General features: G+C 36.6%; 1 protein-coding gene across 1 annotated transcript; it reads right to left on the bottom strand.

The window, feature by feature from the left end:
* Positions 1–703: 703 nt before the first annotated feature.
* On the bottom strand, positions 704–14,958 carry LOC105219623 (uncharacterized). Its single transcript, XM_011195892.3, has 8 exons — positions 14,154–14,958; positions 9,268–9,602; positions 8,343–8,683; positions 7,930–8,220; positions 6,131–6,317; positions 5,848–6,072; positions 4,997–5,227; positions 704–934 (listed from the first exon to the last, which is right to left on the bottom strand). The coding sequence occupies exons 1-8, from the start codon at positions 14,831–14,833 to the stop codon at positions 753–755; spliced, it is 2,472 nt and encodes an 823-aa protein (XP_011194194.2). The 5' UTR covers positions 14,834–14,958; the 3' UTR covers positions 704–752.
* Positions 14,959–15,817: the final 859 nt, after the last annotated feature.

The raw sequence follows: 15,817 nt of genomic DNA on the forward strand, positions 1-15,817 counted from the left end.
GGACGAAAAGCGAACGACTGAGCGACCAGTAAAGTAAGCAAGCATGATGACGACTACAGCAACGTCATGGCCAATATTAGATATCGTCAGTTTTGATGACGGACATTCCGCATTAATAGCTTCATTAATAAAATATTAAGTGTCGATGCAAACGTAAAGGAAGACCAAACAAAATATTTTGTGTATATGTGTGTGTGTGCATAAGTAGTGTATAATATTTGTTTACAAATCTATTTAAGTACGCACATTGTTATTTTTGGCTTCACTGAAATTTTAATTTAGCAACATACGATGGTACTTATTACCATTCTACTGCCATATTGTATGGTCGGTTGTCTGTACAACAGCAAAGCAACAACTAAGAATATTAAGCTGTAATGGTTAGTTATTTACAAGTGCCGTTTGTCATTTCGGTTTGTGAAAAGACAAAATATCACCTGGGCCACCGTATTAATTGTATGAAGAATCCACTTAGATTGAATAATATACAGTAGAGTTTCAGAGATGTACATATAACGGTATATGAGAACAACGGTACTTTCATAATAAAATATGTTTATGTTCTAACACATCAAACTGAAATTTTCAAAATTTATTTATGCCGCAAACATAACTGTTCTAATTATCTAATGCATACTAATATTCCAGTAGATATTTCTATAGATATCAAGCTTTATTATCCAAACATTTTTAAATTTTTTTCCAATAAAATATCAAAATTTAACACATAGTAATAATAATTTTCACTTTAGTTACATAAAATATCTTTTTTTGGCGCGAAATCCTTGCAGTTCATTCAGTTCGGGTAGGTAATTGCCGCAGCTGGGGAATCCTTTTGGTGTTGGCACCATTTCGCTTGTGTTGCCCACTTGCAGTATTAAACCCATACCGATGGCCAAATGCCATTCATAGTGGCAGTGCATTAGCCAGAAGCCTGTGGTAAAGTAACAAGTAACAGAGAGAGAGATAGAGAGGTAACGTGAGAGGAATGAAAATTATGCAAGCATATGAGTGAACTGTTCTTCATTGATGGCATACACTACTAGCCATGTTAGGTAAGTATGTGTGCGTTTGGGTGCATTAATGTGAACATTAAAATGAGTTTACAATATATTGAGTAGAATGTAATTAGCTCGAATGTTAAAATTATATATTTTGTATTTTGAATTTAAATACATGTGAGAGTGCCTGCGAGGATATGGAGCTAGTTATGAAATTGTGGTCTTGTTTTAATGAATTGCACTAAATTAAGTTCTTCTTTTGTTAGAGAACATTTTCTAATTACAATGTTTTGTTAAACTGGTGAACGCATGCAGTAATTGGGAATTATGAGTATACATTAACATTAGAGGTAATAATTTTTTTTTTTCATATTTTAGGTTAAATAATTTAAATCGCAACCTTTGTAATATATTTATTTTATAAAATGTTGGATACGTAATTTTTTTTGACGAGTCGAAAGGTTTGAGCTAAGAACTGGACTTTTCTTACCAGTTGAAATTTGCAATCTGATGAATTTAAACGATGTTTATACCCCTTTGCCGTCATACATAAGGTTGAAATTACAACAATCTTGGGAATTTGAAGTTCTGATACCGTTTATAATGACTAAGTATTCACATAGTTAAACAAATATTTTCAATGAAATTCTATTCTTTACTCGCAAGCGCTTAAAAACGCATTTATTTCAGGGTAATATTATATATCACAGCTACTCTCTCTCCGATGCCTATTTGAATATGTGTATCTTATCTTTGCTAAACGAAAAGAAAAGCTTGCCATATAATGAATACAGATCCATTTCTGATTCCCCTTGCTTTAATTTTATGTCTGTATTTTTATACTGTCGCAACAAAGTTGCTAAAGAGAGTATTATAGTTTTGCTCACATAACGGTTGTTTGTGTCACCAAGAAATAAAAGAGTTAGATATGGTGTTATATATATATAAATGATGAGGATAAGGAGTGAAGTTGAAATCCGAATGTCTGTCCGACCGATAAATATCAGAAGGTAGCTGCACTCATATTTTTTTACAAAATGAAAAATGGGCGTGGCATCGCCCACTTATGGGTCAAAAACCATATCTCAAGAACTACTCGACAGATTTCAAGGAAATTCGGTATATAATATTTTCTTGACCCCCTGATAACACGGACAAAAAATGGGCGAAATCGGTTCACAACCACGACTACTTTCCTTATAACTCAATTTTGAATTCCATCTTATTCCTTCACTTTATAATGTATACATAAGGAACCAATGAAGATAGCGGAATAAAACATTTGTGGAAAAATTGTCGAAGACGGACTATAATACATATATACATAGCTGCCAAATACCTAATTATAGGTTTTTCAAAAATACGGTGGGCTTTATTCCGCATATATGTATTGGGTAATATGTGAGATATTTTCGTTATTCTATTAAACTTTATGCCCAATTTATGGGTAAATTTATGTGTTATGCAAATAAAATTTCTTCAATAAATTGCGAGAATATAAAATGTTTGTTTACATCCGAACTTAGCTCTTCCTTACTTCTTTTCTATGCAGTTGAAAAACATTTTCTTTCCAAAGCCAACGTTGAAAAAATGTACAGAGTGAACTGACTCGAATGGTTGGGGAAAATATATAAAAAATACTTATTGTATTCAGTGGCTTGGTAAATGTAGCTTTCGAGATAAAGAAAAACCGAGAGCGAAAAATCGAATATATTTATTTACAGCAGAAATTAAGAGAAGAGCGGATATGTTTACTGCGAAAATGTAAGAGAGAGAGAGAAAGGGAAGAAGAGTAGATAGTATTTCTCTTTTGTGTGGATTTAATGTCGAACTTTTTTCTTTTTTTCGAAAGCAGCTGCTAATTTCTGGTGTTCTCAAGGTTCATATTTCTTTTTATAGTGCGTATACCTAGCTCCGTTAGATGTACATAACAGACTATGTTTGAAATCCTGTCAACAGTTTTACTCGCAGTTCTCTACTCGTCAGTCAGACTCAATTATAAACACGACAGTTGTTAATTTAAAAACTATGTTGGGGTATTATCGTTTCTTTAGTTATTTAACTTCATTAAATTCCTTATTATTAAACACTCGTTTTATTTCACCACATCCTTCGCTTCGAAAAATTATTCCCGCCACATTAATCTTCCTGTATACATGTAGACGCATGTTTATGAAATCTGGCATCCCCATGCTTTTGTGTGTAATATTTGTAAGAAATATTGTCAATAAAGCTTTTCGGAACAAAAAATTCTTTTTTTTTTGTGCAACAATTGCGCCAGGATTATGTTGTATGCCGCAAGTGTTTTACGATTATTATCGTTGTGAGTTAATGGAATGGAAAATTGGTTTCAATTGAAATTATATTAAGCACGTCCAACCAACTACACTGACTACTCTACTTCAAACTAAGGAGCCTACGGACGTTTTCATTGTGTTTCATAAACTAGCACAAACTATACACACATCAAGTGGTGGGATATAACGTGTAGACGTACTATAAAGTATATATATCGAGTTGTGTGTGTCTATGATACAAATGGAGTATTCATATAATTGCCTGGATTCATATGTACAAACTTCAGCACATTCAGTGAAATCAAATAGTTTGGTCAATTAAAATGAAATGCACTTTCTGGAGACTAATAAAAAACTTACTAATGGATAAAGGATCCATTATTTCCATGTCTAGAAAGTAGCGGAATTGATGAGGCCATTTGTGGTTGTATATATATTTATAAACATGAAGTACAGACAAGACCAGGGTCCAGTGACCAATATTTACTTCATTTCATTAAGTTAGTGGTAGAATTGGAGGTAACTAATATTTGAAGTATTGCTATTATACAAAGTGTTGGGATTCGACACATTTTATGTGAACTATTTAATTATATCCAGGTGTATTCCAGACACCTACACTTCCGCTACAAATTTGGTATACCAACACAACAAGGTCAGATCGGATACGCCTGAGTATTTACACTGTAATTCTTCCTTTTACTGAATCTGGAGCTCAACTTTAAGTACCCACTCAATGCTTTTAATTTTCTTTCCATTATAAAATACAGATCTATATTTGGATGGCACGGTAATTTGTTAAATTTGAAAACTTTTAAACGTTATTGTCGAGCTAGATATTAATCCGATATATATTAACCGACAAATAGCGGGATTTCATTCAACTCCTGCAAGTTTGTGGGTTTTATGAGATGCTATTACTTTAAAGAAACACGATCAGAACATTGCCTGTCGAGTATAGATTATAAACATTCTTTCGATGTTTTTTGAGGTTGGAATCACATCCCAAGATTTTCTCGCTAGGCACCTTGTCCATAGACTCTTGATTTGATCTACCTTTTGAGGAGGAATACGAGTATCAGCCAAGCCAGTAGAATTTACGGCCACTGTAATCGAATATTTTCGAAACTATGGTAAATTACTAAACATAGCCTGATATTGAATAAGGAAAAACACCAGCCTTCGGATAATGGTTTCTGATAATATCAACTGCTATCAAAAGAGGAGTTTGACTTGAAGGTATACAGTTCTTGTTAGATTAGTCACACTATAAGAATATTTAACCCCCTTTAGAAGACAAAGAAGGTTAAAAACAATTGGACCTTGGTGAGAAAGCGGCTACGGGGTGACCCCTAGTATCCACTCCAATTGATAGTGGAGTACTCTTCAATACCTTTTTTAATGTCGTTATGAGTAGAACCACGTAACTTAATACATATTTTGTTTGAAATTCAGCGACTCTGTCGACAATATTTGAGTATCAAAAAAGAATTAATTCAGACCCGACATAGAAAATATATCATAATTATTTTACAATTTTTTCAGAATTTTATATAACATATTTAAATAACACCAGTACTCTCTGATGCACCCATTACTCGCAAACGGAATAACTATTTGAGCTCCCATATGAAGTTATTTTAAAGATTAAAGTCAAACAAACATGCAATATGTGTGTACATTGATACTGGAACTCACCTGGATTTTCAGCTCGAAAGCGTACAATTGCATAGCCGCGACTCGGTATCGATACGGTATCCTTAAATGGTGGCCTTGTGTTGTTGCTGTTATGTGGCAACAAATTGTTGCTGACTTTCAATCGTTTGGCAGTCGAAACAGACATTGGCATTGCAGTAGTATCACGTCCCAAGGCAGTTACGATAAAACGATGTCCGTGCAAATGAAATGGATGATGCAAGCGACCGACCACTACAAAGCAATGTATAACGATATATACTATATGTTTAGAAAGAGTGATCCATATAGTGGTTTGTTTTTGGTATTCTTATGCTATTTTTTTGGGAGTGATAGCTCGTCGGACACGGACTTAGCTTTAAAACTATGGATCTTATGCGATTACGAAAAGGTGAAAGTTTGAGCTTCTGCCAAGGTTAAGTCTAAGCAATCGCAAAAGCTGAGACTTTAACCGGTTGTCAACGTGGAAACATTACTTCCACTTCACTTAAGAATGTTTCAATGCATGAGCATCGCCTAGCCATCAAGCTCCACATTTAACATTGGAACTACAAAAAGATTCTGCTTCTATATCTTTTGAAATTTCATATAATAAACCACAATATGAACCACCCAGTATACATAAGAATACATGTATAATATAAAATATATAAATAAACAATATGGTGTAAAAGCAAGAGTACAGAAATTAGGATGATATTTGGAAAGTAGATGGTTCATATGCTCTAACAACCACCACGATATACACGAATACTTATCCTTGAGTTTTAGTGGGTAATTAGAAATAAAAATTAATTACACTGACCTTATTTTACAGTTATGTATACATCGCCATTAGCTAACTCGCTACTTACATTCCGTTTCATCAACTAATATTAGTTCGACAATACTACCCAGTCGGACACGTAGCCGATGCACACATGGGCAGAGGCGATTACCACGACATGCAGCCGGACGTTCAAGTTCAGTGCAAAATTGTGTATCGTTGATAGCCTCGGGTTGCGTTAGCGGTGGGTAACTTGGAAAGACAAAACTTAAATTGTTGATAGCGCCCACAATAGTTAGATTGTTTTGGAGATCTGAAAGAAGTTCATTACATTTAGTGATATGAAATTAGAGCGTGTAACAGAGACGCACTTGCGAAATGAGCGTAGGTGCCATTGCTGAAGATCTCACTATTTGGCACTGGAAAATTGTGAAAGGCAAGAAAGAATTGATGATCCGGTGTAGCGGTGCGCAGTACTTCATCCTGTTCACGTGCCTCTAGTTCGCTAACGCAGTGATTGTCGCTCGCGCCACAGCTACCATTCGGATGGTTGAGGTACTAATGAGAAGACGATGAAAAAGAAGAGGTTGAAGTAAATATTTTGCGTAAAATTCATAGCTTCAGGATTTTTGTTTTTCTGATAGTAGATAACTTCTCGGATACGGAATACCAAATCACTGAGTTTTATCTGTTATCAGAAGCTTCCTATAAGATACTAGCAACTTTACGGTGGAATCACTGTGTCCGCCACTGGTGAAGGCGTAAGTAATAGGAACCTTTTCCTTCCGAACATGATTTTATGGACCCAATAAGAAACTTTCAAATTTGCTTTTTATACTGTCGCAACAAAAGTTGCTATGAGAGTATTATAGTTTTGTTCACATAAGTTATAAACCTAAACGAGTTCTAACCCTAGGGATATATATCAATATGATCAGGGTGACGAGTTGAAATCCGAATGTCTGTCAGTCCGTGCAAGGGATAACATGAGTAAAAATTGAGATATCTTGACTAAACTTGGTACACATGTTCCCTGGGACCGTGAGAGGGTTGCTTTCGAAAATGGGCAAAATCGGAACACTGCCATGCCCTCAAAATGGCGAAAACCGAAAACACATTAAGTGTCATTACTAAGCCATAAATAAAGTTATAATAGTAAAATTTGGATCAAAGGATCGCACTAGGAAGGATCATATTTGGATGTAATTTTTTTGGGGAAGTGGGCGTGGCCCCGCCCTCAAATAGGTTTTAGCATATATCTCGAAAACCAATAAAGCTGTATAAACTAAACTTACTGCCGTCGGTTCGCTTTCGTACCCCACCATACACCATGAAAAGGCTTGAAATCGGATAATAACCACGCCCACCTCCCATACAAAGGTTAGGTTGTAAATTACTAAAAGTGCGCTAACTATCTTTTACAGAAGAAATACCAAAAGGAGGCTGCACTCAGTTTTTTTTACAAAATGAAAAATGGGCGTGGCATCGCCCACTTATGGGTCAAAAACCATATCTCAGGAACTACTCAACAGATTTCAATGAAATTCGTTATATAATATTTTCTTGACACCCTGTGGAAAATGGATGAAATCGGTTCCAACTACGACAACTTCCCATATAACTCAATATTGAATTCCTTCACTTTATATGATATACATAAGGAACCAAGATAAGGAAATAAAATTGTAACCAAATACTGTATATGATTCGTGGCATTACTTGTGAAAAAATTGTCGAAATCGGACTATCACTTTTCAATGCCCCGGATATTGAATATGAAAAACTCTGTGCCATAATATTTTAATTTAATTCAGAAGAAATTTTTTCCTTCTAATAGTGTGTCTCTGCACCAGAAATGGTTAAAATCGGGTCATAACTTCCCCTAGCTCTCATATACCTAATTTTAGGATACAAAAATACCATGGGCTTAATAGCTTATAAATCGGTTAATATGTGAAATATCTTAGGCAAATTAAATGAGCATATATTCTAAGATCCAATGTATGTTGGTGAAATCGGTTCATGAATTACCTCAGCCTATATACTAATTCACCATTGGTCCTAACGAAGAGATCGAGTTACTTTGTTAGGTATTTCCGGATCCATCCCGACATAAGAAATATATATGTCTATCTTAAAACAACATTCCATCTTAAAATAGTCTACTTACCACACCGGAAACATATGTCTCATTATATAACGGCATTGGTGGCAATGGACGCTCATCATCAGATTCCGGGTTGGCTTCATTACTCACATATCGTAGCAGGGCAAATGACTCTGTCGGCAAAATGGCACAAACACCCATGCCACGCACACGAATCCAGTAATCCCCCTCAGTATGATTAGTGAATACAACGAAATCGTAGCGTTCACCGGCATTGGAGATGATTGTATCGAAGTAGCGTGGCTTGAGGTCATACGAATCGGAAGCAATGATACTCATGTTGTGACGTTCGATCTAAGGAAAATTAAAAGAGAATAAAATATACCCAAGAACTGGCTGTAGGCATTTCTATATATCTCACAAGAGAATACAATTCTCTCACAAGTCTCCGGAATCAAAAACTATTTGTTACTTACCTGCAATTGAAATGGACACGAATGACTTATCGAATTTATAAGCCTGAAACGATAGCGTTTTCCCGGTAGAACATAATAACGCATTGGAGGCACCACTGAAGATACGCGTATACCCTCTTTGGTATAATATATGCCACGACCATTAATCAACACAGAATCCGGAAATATGCCCGCTGAACTTGGCTCTCCTGGAAAATATTGTTCGCCATATGTATGCATCCAGTCGGACATGAGTATATAATGTTGGGGTAAATCGAAGTCATAGGTATCTTTGCTGAGCATAGCAGCTGGGTCATCGCGTACGATTAGAGCACCATATTGCCCATTGACCTTGTGATGCCCTGAAAGTGAAGAGAAAGTAAAATGACTTGGCTTCTTTATAACTGAAAGCCTAAGTTATGTAGAATTAAGAAGCTTTTGTGTAGGTCAAAATTCATGTACCAGTGGTGCAATTGAAATTTTCGAAAGCAGTGACGGCTTACTCTACCAATCCTACGTTCAGTAGACATATTAAAGGTGTCTTGAGAGTTTACCGAACCGGACTCTAAGAATGCGGTGCTCCGAATTTGATATTTAAAGACCAGAAATTACATTATTCTCCATCTATTTGATTTATCTATTCCATTTACTTTTGTTATCCTTGGGATCGCCATGGACCATCATTAGTTGTATCCCTTCTCCATTTTACAAATAATATAACGGTTAACCAGAAAGTAAATCATTCTATGGCGGAATGTCAGATGTACCTAACAGCTTCCACCTTTTGTACTACATTTAGTAAGCATAAAAATTGCATAATGAAAACCGGACGCACTGGTGTAAAATTGCCGCGCTGATGCAAGATAAAACTTACAGCAGGACCCCACAGTGAACTCGACATTTAACAAAAAGAAAAAAGAGGAAAGAAAAAAACAGAAAAACTCACCTGAATGCGAGTGGTAGAAGTGTGTACCCACTTCAGTGGCCCAAAAATGGTAACGGAACGAGTTGGCAAAATGTATGGGGCATTGTGTGACAAAGGGTACACCATCCGACCAGGGGGTCGCAACCATATGCTGACCATGCCAATGTATTGCTGCAGCGGTGCCATGCGCTTGGTTAGCCACATCCACTATAATCAAATCGTCGCGACACACCTGAATGGTTGGACCGGGTAGTTGCCGGTTAATGCTCATCACACCTTTTTCATAGCCATCGGCCAAGATGCATTGCGGTGCGAAGCAATCGGCGATGATGCCAAGCGCGCAACGGCCACAAGCGCTATGTGGGTGAGAGAAACAGTGGGGAAGAGAGAGAAAGTGAGTCTACTATATGTGAAAAAAATTATGTCATGAAAGTGTAAAGCGTCAGCGTAGTAATATAGGTTTGGGGATAGCGTTGACAGTTGGTGCAATAAAAGCGATTGAAAAGGAAAATGTTAAATGTAGGACAGTGCAATGTTTAATGTTTAGGGTAAAGAACAAGTGTTGGGGAGCAAACTTAAATATAGAGTCTATAAGTCGACAGTTGAATTGCATGTTATGAGGTGCAATGGTGAAATGAGAGTTGTTGATGAGTGAAACGTAAATGCGTTTCTGATCAGTAAAGCAGAAGGTACGTAGGGTTGTTCGATAGGTCAGTGAATTTAATATTCCAAAGTCCTGGATGGAGAAAAATTTCTTGAGGTCACCGGTAAAACATCAAGTTCCTTATAGAATTAGAGTTATAGGACCATTTTCCGTACGTGCGTTTGAGTATTAAGCATTGAAACCTAAAATTTGCGTTTTCTACGAAACAGGAGACGAACGACTTCTAGTACGTTATTGGCCAGATAAAGCTTGTTAGAAACAAGTAAGGAAGGGCTAAGTTTGGGTGCAATGGAACATTTTCTACTCTCCCAATTCATGATGAACTTTTATTAAGATAACACAATTTGACCCATACATTAGGCTCAATAGAATGATGAAAATCATCATAAATAGTATATGAGGCCTGAGATAATTCTTGAACCAATTTCACTCATTTTCACCACAATGTATAATATATTCAAGACTCTACGCCCACTTAATTTGACATAATTTGGCACAAATTAACCGATATTTGCGGAAACCTATAATTAGGTATATGGGGACAAACGGAAATTAAGACCCCATTTTAACCCTTTTTGGTCCAGATACACATTATTAGAAGAAAAACAGTACCTCTGAATTACATTAAAATATGTGAGAGATATTTTCGGTAAAAAATTACCCTTAAGTACGGAGTTCTTCCTGTTCGATATCCGGGACCTTTTAAAGTTATAGTCCGATCTCGGCAATTCACAAATGATACCTCAGCTCAAATATGGTATTAGTGTAAAGTTGTATTCCACTATCTTCATTGGTTCCTAATGTTTATATTATATAGTGAAGGAATCATAGGAATACAAAATTGAGTTATATGAGAAGTAAACGTAGTTGTGAACCGAAGTAGGAGGCAGGCGTGATAAGGTTATTGGAGTACAGCCATTTCTTATGTAAAATTTTTTGTTTTTGATGTTTTCCTTTAGTGGGTTAACTCACTTTTAGTATTTTTCAACCTAGCCTTTGTATGGGCGTGGTTATAATCCGCTTTACTCCATTTTTAGACTGTATAAGGAAGTGCCTAAGGGAAACGACTATAGGGATTTTGGTTGATACAGCTAGTAGTTTACGAAATATATATAACAATTTATTTAGGGGCGAGACCACGCGATATTGTACAAGAATATTGCATCCAAATATGTCCTTCCCTATCGCCATTTTGTGGGCGTGGCAATGGTCCGATTTCGCCCAGCAGATACGATCCCAAGGAGCAAGTGTACCAAATTTCCTCAAGATATCTTAATTTTTACACAAGTTGCACCATGAATATATGTATAATGGGCTCTGGATAATACTAAATCAACCTTTGAAATATAAATCCACGATCCCTGTATAAAGCTATGTAAGGTGATTTTGGATTAAATAATCAATACCATTTTGGACGATAGTTGTCTTATTTAGTTACAATAAACCGAAGGTATAAGTCCCTAACCAATGATTTCGAGGAGCCTGATAATGCCATAAGCTGGAAACACGAAATATTATGTGCTCATTTCTTGAGCTGAAGCAACAATAAGTTTAGTCAGATCTCGCTAACTTTTCAAACTGCTCTCGTAGCTGCCTCAGCACTGAATTTTGCAGTACATAAGTGCGGAAGCCACGATTGACCAAAAACACCATACTCCACCAGCGCACATAGGAGCATTTACCCTCAAAAACCGGACAAAATTGAAAATTACAAAATTCAGCGATGGTCCTCAAAATTAATTTTTTTTGGTACCTAAATAACCGGTCTACAATGAACCGATTAAATGAATGACCTTCAGGCCGCTATATTGCCACACAAGTAGTCGAAACCTAGACTTCGTTCAGAACGCACATGATTATTCGCGAAACTCTCCATTGTTCTCGAGATTGTAAGTGGTTTTTTTTTATGCGTGAACGGAATTCTTGGAAATATTTGTTATGGATTCAGGACAGCATGGTATGTATTTAATATTAATAATATAAAAATTAATTTAGTTAATGTACTATTATGTTTTTTTTCGAGAAAACAAGGAATCATTAAAAAAAGTAATTTTTTTTTAATTTTTTAGAAATCAGTGTTTTTGTTATAGTGTTGGGCAAAGTTGAGCTTTGATTTTTTTTTTTTAGTAAACTGCAGGGTTTCTACTTAACATATCAGCTTAAACATTTTCCCCGTTTTTCCCCCCCCTTTAAAAAAAACGCGTTGAAAAAAGTTAATCAGTTGCAAAAAAATTATTACTGCTTTATTATTTTTTATTAATTGAATACTGAAATCCTGCTAAATTAGTTTAGACGGGTGGGAAGAGGGTATACATTTTTCGAGTAGTACCCAAAATTACTGGATTGAAAATTACTTAATTGAAAATGTGCAAGAACTACGTTAGGAATTTGTTCTATTATTTCGTTTTTTCAGGATCAAAATCAAAAGTTATAGAGATGTCTCGAAAAACATTATATATACTTTGTAGGGTAAGCGCTGCGAGAAAATGGGAAGATAAAACGAATATATGGAAAAAAAGCTTCAAGAAATGATGAAGTGTCCAAACTTTAAGTAATGATTTAAAGTATTTCATATGGGAAAAGAAATGGGTATTGTCCAGTTATACTGAAGAAAGATTTGTCAAAAAATACGAAGAATGGCTTAACGCTTCCATTTTAGTACACAACTGGACGCCGAATACAAATTCACCTTGCTAACATACTAACACCTTGCTTATAAACTTCCTTTGAAGAAATGGCAAGTCCGAACCACAGAAGAGAAAAAACTTGTGAAAGAAAATAAAGAAAGAATCCAAAAAGTATACAGGGAAAGGACTGGACTATTAATAGACATGCGAAAAGCTGGTTTCGGAAATTCTAATTCGGGTAACACATCTCGAAGATTCTTCAGCGATCCAGATTTAGCTGCTGAAATTACAGGAATAAAAAAAGATTTCAAAATCAAACTTAAGGTCATTCTAGAAGCAATGTCATCTGGCCATAAAATTGATGTAATGAAATTTCGAATCTTTTACAAAGATACAGCAAAAATGTACGTGGAGAACTACTCCTGGCATCCAAAGCCCCACTCTTCATAAAATACTTGCACATGGCCCAACAATCATAAAACACGCTATCTTACCTATCGGTCAGCTATCAGAAGAGGCAGCGGAGGCTCGAAACAAGCATTATCGTCTATATCGACAAGACTTTGCAAGAAAATTTTCACGGGTTCGGTGCAACCAAGATATTTTAAACAGGCTTCTTCTCACATCTGATCCATTTTTAAGTTGCCAGCGAAAACGTCAACGAAGCAAAAGCCAACCCTTCTTGAGTAAAACTATAAAGTTCTTCGAGTCACAGGAACCAGAGGTCCACGTCGACACTGAAACAGGGTTGCCTGAACATTCTGATGAATCAGAAGAGGCCTTGTAACAACACACACGGAGGAGTTATTCTTTTTTTTTGTTATAATTTTATTGTATCATTTCATTTAAATATATATTCGATATAAAATGTTCGGTTGCACCCGAAATTAGCCCTTCCTTACTTGTTTTATTTTAATATATTGCATTGTTATATTCAATCATGCATTTTCATCCATAAAATCACTTAAAATAATTTTGTCCGGTTTTTGAGGGTAAATGCTCCTATGTGCAGCGGCTGTACGAAACACCGCGCAACGATGTCGACAGTTGTGATGAAGTTGTCGTGGCGAAAGTCAGAGTGTCGGCATTAGAGAAGTAGGTGCTGGGTCAACGGCAACAACGGTGAATGCAAAGGCGATGGAAATGCAGCGAAATGCAAGCGGAAACGCAATAAAATAGCAAAACAGGAAAAAATGCGAATTAAGAAGTGGAAGTGGAAAAAACAAAAAGTGGCAAAAAACAACAAGAACCGTTAATATGCTTATGCCAGCATGCCAAAGCGGTCACACAGAGCACAGGATACAGGACTCAGGAAGTTGTTGGCTGCAAGTTGCAGGCTGCCGGAAACGAGCAGTCGCTATGCACTGCGCGAGGATATTTTTGTGACAATCAATATTTTATTGTGCGCTCGCCGCTTCGCTGAGTGTTGACCGAATGTTTGTGGCGTTGCACACACAACAAACTATGTGGGCTACAGCGGATCCTCAAAGCATATTGCTGAGAAAAATATTTCAGTATGAATATGAACACATAAAAGCGTTGTGGTTATTTTTAGTGTATTTATGTTTGTATGTATTTATGTGTGTGTGTTTCTATGTGGGTTTTGGCTTACGTACACCCCCATGACCTGGTAATGTTCTAGTGTAAATTTGAAATAGCAAATGCGACTGTCGCCAGCCATGCAACGACGATTGCACAACTCGCCAGGATGTTGACTAACATTTAACGGTGTGGTAAAAGTAGGGTTATTTTTGCTATTTCCACTGTTGGTATTAGGATTACTGTCAAACGTTGTGGCAGCAACAGCTGCATTCACAGCTGTTCCTGCCGTCGCTACTTCTGCTGCGCGCGTCCATAACGCTCCACCGACCGGATTAAATTTGCCGACTAAAGTGAAGTAATTTGCAGCATTGCTTTGACTCAATGGCGGCAGCGTGGATATTAAGGCTGTAGACGAGGCTAAAACCAGCGCGGTTGGGGTCGACATGCGGGCCGCTTCGGACGGGGACGCGGACGCGAGCGCTGCAACTGTTGCCATTCTTAGCCATTGTGGGGTATTTGGAATTATTTTCCGATTTGCTGTATATGGGATTTGCGGATTTGTGTCTGTTGCTGCTGCTGTTGTTGTTGTGACAGTTATTGTTGTTGCATTTGTTATTGCCACGCTGGCATTCGTCGTTATTGCCACCGCTGCAGCTGTCGCTGGTGTTGCTGCTGCTGGTGTTACTGCAACGTTGAGTGCAACGTGGCATAGCAAAGTCATGGCAATGATGTTGCCGCTTCGCATTCGATACATTGTTTTGCGGCAAAACGGCAGCGATTTATTTCTCTAAACGAACGAATCGTTAAATCCGCGCACTTACTCATTCACTTTGCAACGCGCACAGTGCAGAAATAATACTAAAAGCTGCTGGGCGGCAGGCAGCGCCCTTTTTAGCTGAGGCTTTGCTTGTGGCATGCTTTGGCTAATGTGCTTTCGCACAGAACAGTGCTGAGCAATAAAACAGTGAACGCATGCCATTGTTTTTGTGATCGGATGTAATAAAATTGTTTACGATTTTGCGCAATTTCGTTTGATAAGTGGCTTCGAAAAACTGAGATCAAGCGCCTAATTATAGGCAAGGTCTCAGCAATGCTGTTATCTGATGTATGTTGAATATAATAGATTGAAATAAAAAATGAAATTGAAAATTATTATAATTACCATTCAATAAGTCTTAATAGGCTTTTCACACATGAGTTAATTGTTCAATTAACCGGCCTTTGCTCGATTAACTCGCTGATATATATCGATTTACCATACAAAAGAATAATCTTATTTTACTATATTAATTTTAATTGAATACAAATCGAGTTGAAATTGGAATGCAACCGTACGTATTGTTGTCCACCATGTATCTTATGAACAGCAAAAAAAAAGTTGTATAACAGCTGATCGTTAATGGAGTACGCGGTTGTGCGAAAGGCAAAAAATGGTTTTTCAATTATACACTTAATGTATTAAATTAATTTGCCTGTGCGAAAAGGCTATAATACTGTGTGCTCTACATTGTTTTTGATTGACAATACTGCAGAATATTGCTCGAACATCTACCACATTATAATAATAATTACGTCAGTAAACGGTTGAAAAATCAGATATCTGATGATTTATGATCTGATGACAACCAACATGCCTAAATTAAACCAAGAAAATTTCCACAAAATTTAGTAATTTTATATGAGTGTATCCACTTCGCATCAAACTTAATCAACAAAAAACACAAAGTGTTTCCATTTC

Source organism: Zeugodacus cucurbitae, chromosome 2 (genome assembly GCF_028554725.1).
Source record: "Zeugodacus cucurbitae isolate PBARC_wt_2022May chromosome 2, idZeuCucr1.2, whole genome shotgun sequence".
Lineage (NCBI taxonomy): Eukaryota > Metazoa > Arthropoda > Insecta > Diptera > Tephritidae > Zeugodacus > Zeugodacus cucurbitae.